Here is a 9,237-nt window from a genome sequence, read left to right as displayed (position 1 = left end):
TTTTTTTTTTTCTACGAGTTTCTTCACACACACTGTAATAAACTCTGTTGTCGTTTAATAGTTGCACTAATTTAACAATGGAGCAGTGTAACACATCCGTGCAAATGCTCCATTAGGGACACCCTGAGCCACATGTTGGATCACTTGATTTTTCTAAAGCTTGAGTTGTTGTTGTTGTTTTAATAATTACAATAAATAGGCGGTTTTATTTATTTATTTTTCTGTTCCCCTCAGGAATACACATTGGGTGACTGAGCTTATGGGACGCCTCAGTCTGCTGAATTGAATGACTGATTGGTCAAGACAATATTAGGCAACATCATAACTTACATTTTCTGTGCAATAATAATAATAATAATAATAATAATAATAATAATTATAATAATGCATTTTATTTAAAAATAGCGCCTTTCAGAACACCCAAGGACACTGTGCAGCAAATAAAACAGTGCAGTGCAGTGATCACCGTTATATTTGTGAATATTTACCTAAACATGATGATGATCCTGAGGAGCACTGTGAAAATCTCAACTAAATGAAACTAATTTAATTTAATAATAAACTAATTTATGTATTTATTGACTGTTAAATGAAGAAACAATGGATGGGGGCACAGAGGTTGTTGTATCCTTATTTCATTTACATCCCAACTTGGTGCAATCTTTCTGGTCCTTTCACTCCCACAGCATGTGGCTCAACATATCTTTACTCACTCTATAAGACCCTGTGTTAAAAAAAATCCAATGGACACAGAACATGTGGAAACATTATACGTCCATAAAAGCAGAATGGGGGAGATAGAAAGTTATTATACTAAAGTTCGACTATCATGAAAAGGATATTGGATCTACCATGTCAAATCAATTAGAGGGGTAAGCTGAGTCAGAAATGTGCTGTGGTGGTGGCGGCAGCGGTGAACCTAATGCATCAAAAATATAGAACAAAATGAACGCAAAACTAAATAACATGTAGCATTTACTTGGCAGATACACAGCCAGAGTCTTTTGAGGCTATATTTTGGAATCATACACATTACTGAAACTCAATAACCTTCTATGTCTCCACTAAAGATAAAGTTAGTATAGCTGCCTAATAACCTATAGGCAGTTTTGTTCTTGGCTGATAAGACCCTCTGCTGAACCACAGCGCTGGAAAAATCTCCTTTCTTTGCAAAGCCACTTACAGCATAATAGTCGAGATTAACACAATATCAGTTCAAATATAGGTGGACATCTGGAGGAAATTAAATTATAACTGATAATCTGGCCATGAGCTATAGGGACTCAACTGCTGAACTAACAAGGTTAAATCATTAAAAAAAAGTCAGTTCCTTAGTTTTAAAAAAAATATTGTAACTGTAACTGCTTATCCTGACAAGCAGAGTGATTGATAACCTTGATTACCCTAATTTGGATTATTCATCGACTTTCTATCATAATTTCAGTGTGTTAAAACAACAGCCAGCTGTAAAACAGCATGTGCTTAACCTTTATTAGGCCTCAGAGAATCATGCCTCTGCTGTGAGTGGGAATTTTTAATTAAGCGTAATAATACATGTCTGTAAAGCAGACGCCTGCAAGGGTTTATCATTATTTCAACTCTTTTGGTGGGGGTTTTTTGGTTTCCTAATATTTTAAACACATAATTGTAGTTTACTTACTCACTTGTTATGACGACCACATCTCGAAATTAAGCTGAGATATTATATCATTGAAACCACATTTTATTCATGAGCAATTTAAATTGAATCTGAATTTAACTGTTTCCTGTTTATTCCATAAAAAGATGCATTTTTCAAATTTTTGATTTTTACGTCCAACGTTTAAATGCAGCACACTGGATTTGAGTTAACGCTGCATAGAGCTTGACTCGAAAGAATGAGTGGTGTAGGTGGACTGCATCAGTTTCTTTTTCTTTTTCTGTGTGTGTGTGTGTGTGTGTGTGTGTGATTTCTCATAAGGACGAAATCAATCGTAACTGATTTATATTTGGCATCCTGTCTTTTTTTAAGCTTCAAGCATTCAGTGGTGAAAATTTAAAAGAGCTTTACATGAGCGGACATAGTCTGAAAAGTGAGAAACAGATTAGGAGAATACCCAATTTATCTATTAGATAAACATCTAAGCAGCGTTAGAATGAGGAACAGCCTTTTGGATGTTACTGTTACAAGGCACAACCAAAAGAGGCACTGTTTTTCTGGTGTGTTTGATCTTATCAAATATGTGTGACTCTCCAGACTTCAGTGGGAACTCACGCTGAGTGCAGTTATCATAACAAAGACCTATAAGGTGAGCTTAGGTGAGGGAGAACAAACAAAAAGAGAAGCAAAGCATTTGTTAACCATACAACCTCGGGGCATACGGGGTTGCTTTAATAGTTGAGTAAATGCAGACCCAAACACTTCTATGATGAACCATCATTTGTCACCTTCAGTAAGATTATTATTTAACCTGTAATACACTGTGCTCTTACTTCAGTGTGTGTGTGTGTGTGTGTGTGTGTGTGTGTGTGTGTGTGTGTGTGTGTGTGTGTGTGTGTGTGTGTGTGTGTGTTTATCTTTGGGGGAGGGATGATATCTGGTGTTATGACAATACACAGGAGCAGTATTATTGCTTCACCAAAGCAAATCCAGTGCAATATACATTTTTTTAATGATTAGCAATGACTAGTTTTACACGTGTGATGTGGAAATCATCATTCAATAGGCTTTTGTTTTAAAATCACAAAATATATAACACAAGCGAAACCTATCCATAATCTGTTCATTTTTGCACATCTTCAAGGATTACATATTCTGAGTTCAGTTTTATTTTCTAAGGTACAGCAAAAAAAAAAAAAAAAAAGAAGAAATATGTCAAAGATATTCTGAAGCAGTAACCCAAGACGCCATCAAGCCCTAGGGCTTTTTCTTAATTTCCCTGAAAATACATGCAGGATGAATTCAGTCGACAAGAGGGCCAAACAACCTTGGTCTCTCTGGATGAGAAACACTCGGGTGACTTTTGCCATAATTAATATGATTTGCAAGAAGTATTTTGCTATGTCATTTTCTCCATCGCAGGGCCAGATTGAGCTTTAAAAAAAAACAGCAACTGATGTTTCTGCTTAAGACCAATAACAACCATAAGCCAGAGAACCGGAGTGTGATAACAGCCTTAAATGAATGAGTCTGTGATGAGTTACAGTGTTACGTTCTTAGGTGTAACTGTGTGATGCAAGAGAAAAAGAGAACAATGCTAAATCAATTTTAGTCCTAGTATTTCACATCCCCTTTACTGATTTATTAAAAGCAGATACAGAGCAGTCCCAGTGCAGGGGGCTACAGAGCTTGAAAGAGTTCAATTATATGCATTTTGCATGTTTTTGTTTTAAAATCTTGGCACTAACATTTCTATTGTCAGAAATCCTTCTCATTATGTGTTGACACATTTCTTCATTTATATATTTTACTGATGAATCACTTTACTTCTGAATCATACAGGCACTAAAGCGAAACACCAATCATTATTAAATCCATGATTAGAATGAAGTTTTTCACTATTTCCCCTATATATAAATTGCTATCTTTTTGTCTTACTAACCTGATTTATAAAGGAGCACTGATATAACTAGCAAGTGTATTCTAACCAACATAACTCTGTCCTCATTAATGTCTGCTTACAATTACCTTACAATTATTAATAATCTAATTACCGCGCTGTTAAAACTTTTAACTACATGTAAAGTTGTTCATTTATATAGATTAACACTGCTTTCACTAAACATGCCAGCATAGATTCCGCCACAAGAGGGCCCATTGTACGTCGACACATTCTGCAGACCAGTGTGTGTGTGTGTGTGTGTGTGTGTGTGTGTGCTGTCATGTGAAAAGATACAGCCTGAAGACAGAAGCTTGTCCTAACATGTAACACATAGTTTCTGTGTGGAAAAGGCATGTAATCTTCTTTATCTATGTTGGCAGGGAATTCCTTTAAGATGACTCTACTGACACTGAAACCAGAGGCGATTCTAGGATCAGAGCTTTGGGGGTGCTGAGCACCCAGAGAGCTGCCCAGCCAGGCAAGATAAACTTTACACATCACGATGAGACTTCTTCCCTGTCTCTGTCAGTCCAGGCATCCTTAAATGTCTCCAGTTGTCCCGAGTTCCCTGACTGTCTCCTTGGTGCATTTAAACTGTTCCTCCCTGTCCTTATCGTCTGTTGTCTTCATCTCCGCTATCAGTCATCAGAATTTTACCATCTCTGTGCAAGTCATTTATTAAATCATAAGATTCTTAAATTCAACAAGTCTCTCTGCCTGGGTCCTTGTCACAAAACATGACATCACCGTTTGTACATTTTAACACAATTTAATCCCACATTTGTGAAAGAAAAGCAAAACACTTTTTGAGAAGTCTGTAACAAAACCATCAAATCTGATAAAGGTTATTTAAATGATGCTCATAGTGAGTAAGAAGTAAACTGAGTGCATGTTTTGGACAGAGATTCACTTTTAATGTGTATGTATAATATAATACAGATACATAAAAACACTCCCAAAACCGAATAAATTATTACAAAATATTAATAAAAACTATAAAATGGAGGCAACTTTGCCCGTGGTAGAATGTACAATGTATGAACTGCAGATACTAATTTAACTAATTTAATAATACTTGTAATTTTGCAGATGGTACTATGAGTTTAACTAATTTGAATAATTTAATTTTGTGTTGTCCAAAAGTTTACCTGAGTTTCAGTGCTTTCATAGTGGTATATTGGTTGAGAGCAAAAATGAACTGTATTAAGTCTGTAGCTTCTTAAAGTTTGAGAAACACTGGTCAGTCTGTACGGCAGTCATACAGACAACTGGACAGTCCAAAGTTGGCCTACCTATTACTGGCTGAGGTTTTAGTGTGTTATGTTGGAATGTTGTTAAAGAGGGTCAAAATGTTTCAACCCAGTTTGTTTTGCAGATTCTGTATAGCAGCTTTTAATATAGTGGTTTTTTTTCTTCGCAGTTTAATAGTTTCTGTTTTGCCTGTCACTGTTCCCCTGTCTGTTTTCTTACCTGTAACCTTGTACTCCCTCTTTGGACTGACAATCATACACAAATAGATTGTATTCAATTAGATGAAAAATTACATTAATATGAAAAAAATAATTATTAAGATCACTAACGAAAAGTCCTCTCTCAATGTCTTACATGAACATCTAATAAAAGATATAAAATATTGAAACACTGATCCAACATTATCCTTTATTGATGGATCATTTGTTCTGAACCTGGCTGTCTCTCTGTACACACACACACACAACAAGAGTTATAAGGTTAATGGGCATTCAGTCAGTTAGCTAGTTAGTATCCATTTCAAACAGGACAGTGGTAACAACAGCAGGCTATTTTAAGTTTTAGATTTTAAATAGGCTGTATACATTTCAGTGGGAGCAACAGGACGGTCAAATGTCGCTGAATTTACTACAGAGTAGGACGGATTGTACGGTAGCAAACATCATTGGAAAACACGTTTTCAACACTGCAGGTTACCTGGTGTAAGGTTTTCAGCTAAAAGAAACATGACTCCTATCTAACTACATAAAGAGTAACTGAAGGTTAAATGCTGCTAATATGTCCTGTTTTAATTCAGGCACTCCAAAATTGGCACTCTGGTGGAGACCCGCAGCTTGTTCAGAGTAAAAGCGATACACGCTTTCACGTCGTCTTTAGCGACTTTTATAGAAAAAAGTCGCTAGTCTGAAAACTCGCTAAATATAGCGACAAAGTCGCTAAGTTGGTAACACTGGTCTCAGCTAGCAACGACCTAGAGCCAGAGTTGGATAAAAATGTTCCATTCACATGAGTAAAAAACGTCCTAAATGCATTTAGGAGTTTATTTAGAACTACAAATTAAATTTCTTTTAGCAATTATTGTTTTTTAATGTCACAATCCAACCCTGCTCCTTTACTACCGGCAAAAGTGACCTGAAATTGGCACTCTGGTGGAGTTACTTTTGTGTTGTGTGTGTGTACATCCACAAAACAGCATAAGAGTAAAAGATTAAAGAAGAACTGACTGCGTTACAGCACCCGTAGCTCAAATAGCGACAAAGTCGCTGTTGGCAACACTGGTCTCAGCTACCATCGCTCTGGCAGCAACGACCCTAGAGCCAGAGTGGGGCGAGCTGGAACAAACCATTTTGGAGGGGAGGGTTATCTATACTTTTGTTGTTAAAATGTTCCGTCTCAACCAAGTACTGTATGCTTTTTATATTTTTAGTAGTGTGTCACACAAACAGCAAATATTGTCAAAAAAGTAAGAAATCTTTGGGGTGCTTTGATTCATTTTGGGGTGCTGAAGCACCCCCAAAAATGGGCTAAAATCGCCCCTGACTGAAACGTTTCAATTATACTTTAAATCCATATTCAGAGATCCATACTATGGATGGAGAGTTAAAACTTTTAAGGACAGACATCACACATTTGTGCATCATACCAGTGGTCTGACTTTATTTCAATTAAATAATTTCATAATTTCTCATTAAATAAAATAATGATGATAATATTTCTCCACACAAACCAAATAGGGTGTAAATGTATGTAAGTTGAGCAGATACTCCTTGTATTACTATGGTGGACAAAAGTTTAAAACTGTAATATGAGTCATTATGCTTGCAATAAAAAGAACCATTTCCATGAGAGTCTCCTGGAGGAATTGCTATAATTATTAATAATATTAAACATGATAATAAAAAACAACATTCACTAATATCTAAACCGGCTGCTGGTATTTAACCCATGTGGTGTTCTCTGAGCTAAAAGTTGCACAACATCGGATCAGGGCCGAGCTGAAGGTGTCACCGCTGATCATCCTGCTTGGCGCTGTCCACTGCATGTGGTGCTGAAATGTAGAGGAATCAACACATGGTGCCCTTTACTGACACCGCGGGCGCTAAATTCTAATTATACGGTTAAATAGGCCTATTAGATCCAACTTATACACGTGACTCACGCTTGAGACAAATCTGCCAGGTGACAGAGACCAATGGAGAAATCAATTTGACCATGTCTATCGATTTATTAGTAGTAGTATTATTATATATATTTTTTCGCTTAACAGTTAGTTCCGGTGTTGAGATCACGGCGATGCTCAGAAAGGAACGCGATTTCAACACAACCAGAAATATTATTTATTCCACTTCACACTGCCTTCCTGCAGTGCTGCGATCCACTTCAGGAGATCCTCTTATGTGTGATGGTGAAATGTGAGCCTCGGTGTACTGACAGTGTTGTCAAATAAAGCAGTTAATGCGGTCCAATAATGGAGAACATGGCGGAGGCGCTCGGTGCAGGAGGCGTCCATGGGGAGGAAAGCGAGTGCAAAATATGCTACAACTACTTCGATTTGGAGCGCCACAGTCCCAAACTGCTGAGCTGCTCCCACACCTTCTGCCTGGAATGTCTCGAAACGTTGCACTTCCGGGAGGGTCGGGGCTGGAGAATCGTTTGTCCCGTGTGTCGCCAGCGAACTCCTTTACCGGAACGTCGGGTTCGCAACCTCCCCGACAACACAGCTCTCACCGAGGAGCTCTCGCACAAAAAGCAGGAGCCCGAGGACTCATTAAACGCGGAAAGGCTGCCGGGTCCGCCCGCCTCTCCTGCGACCTCCACGGAGACCGGCCACAGCGGATGGGAGGCGTGCAAACACGTTGCGTTCAAGACCAGTTGCGTGTGCGCCATCTTCTCCTTCCTCTCCACGCTGCTGCTCCTGTTTCTGGGCCTCGTCTTTGTGCATAACCTCAGCCACATCAGGTCGCTCGTCCCTGTCTGCTTGTCTGTTGCCAGCATTCTCGCCCTGTTCTCGCTCATACTGACTTGGTTAGCCTGCATGCTTTATCAGCCTGAAACCGAGGCAAGCGACTCAGTTTATCTCAATATCACGTGATCACCCGGATACACCAACGAAACCCAGCCTGTTGAGAACTATTCAAAGGGAAATGGTTATCATTTTATTTTTTCAGAGTGATTATAAATCCCGTATGGCACTTTAGTAAAAGGTATGTTTGTGGATAATTGTAATAACATCAGTAAACGGTGCACAAACTATGTTTGAACTTGTCCAGACTCCTTGCCACACTGTCATGCTGTACTGGGACTCTTTAACTAAACAGAGCCATTAATAATAACTTCAAATCTAAAGCAGGCTTTAGCTTAACGTCCCAAGGTGCATTGAAACAGCTGTATGAGTAAAGCTAATGGGACATGACAGAATTATTCTTATCTTCTCTGCCCGTTTACCTTAAAACTACCTCTGTGTGATTACACTGACTCCCCATGGTGGGCCGGGGCAGCAGCAGGGGATCCCAGGTCAGTCACCCTGAGGGGACATGGGCCTTAACAAGATGAGAAAAATAACTTTGGGGTTGGGGGCCTAAATAAGTAGTTTTTTTGAAGTGATGGCACAATGGAAGTGCAGGAAACCTCCTGGCTGTCTTAAATAACCTGATAGGGGTTCAGTTATCTTTATCAAATCATTAAAATCATGTTTAGATCACTTTTAGAGCAAGTGTTTTATTGGATTTTTGTGGATTTGTTGCATGTATTTGCTGTGTCTCATACATATCATAAGAACAGCAGCACTTTCAGTGCACTGGGTTTGGGTTATTAAATCCATCCTTATCAAGGAGATGACTCCATTTGGTTTGTGGTATTTGCTGAATCCCAGTAACACAGTAGGCATTTATATCCACTTAGTGTTGTTTTAAGAGGCGACACTGGTCTCGGGAGTTAAAATCCATCTCTTTCAGGTCTCTCAAAGGAACTCCTTCATTTGGTCATCCGGTCAGTGAGTAATGCCACTTAAGTGCCACCATGACAAAAGCCTGAGGAGGAAAAAACGAAGAGGGATAGCAGGCTTCCACTGGGAGCCATAGGCAACAGTGTGTCTGGGGCAGAGGGCTTCATTTCATGGGGACTGTGGGGCTTAAAGTTAAAGATTACTTTGAAATCTGCATCCCCTGCCATCAGACTCTCCCACCCTCCCTCCAGCCATCACTCCCACTCTCCGAAAAATAAAAAGCTGTCGCTACAGAGCAGGGGATGAGTCGAGAGCAGATCCTCTTTGATGACAGAGAAGGATCCTTTTGTTCTCTAATCCCTACACAGCACACACACACACACACACACACACACACCCTCCTCATCCTTATACATCCAACTACATATCAGAGATTTTCATTATCAGCTGGGGGGGCGGGGG

General features: G+C 39.0%; 1 protein-coding gene across 1 annotated transcript; it reads left to right on the top strand.

Annotated features, from left to right (window-relative positions):
- The first annotated feature begins 6,561 nt into the window (after positions 1 to 6,561).
- On the top strand, positions 6,562 to 8,163 carry LOC116332866 (E3 ubiquitin-protein ligase RNF182-like). Its single transcript, XM_031755938.2, has one exon. It carries the CDS (start codon positions 7,300 to 7,302, stop codon positions 7,921 to 7,923), a length of 624 nt encoding a protein of 207 aa, XP_031611798.2. The 5' UTR covers positions 6,562 to 7,299; the 3' UTR covers positions 7,924 to 8,163.
- Positions 8,164 to 9,237: the final 1,074 nt, after the last annotated feature.

Source organism: Oreochromis aureus, linkage group 18, assembly GCF_013358895.1.
Source record: "Oreochromis aureus strain Israel breed Guangdong linkage group 18, ZZ_aureus, whole genome shotgun sequence".
NCBI lineage: Eukaryota > Metazoa > Chordata > Actinopteri > Cichliformes > Cichlidae > Oreochromis > Oreochromis aureus.
This window is presented reverse-complemented; position numbering and strand designations above follow the sequence as displayed.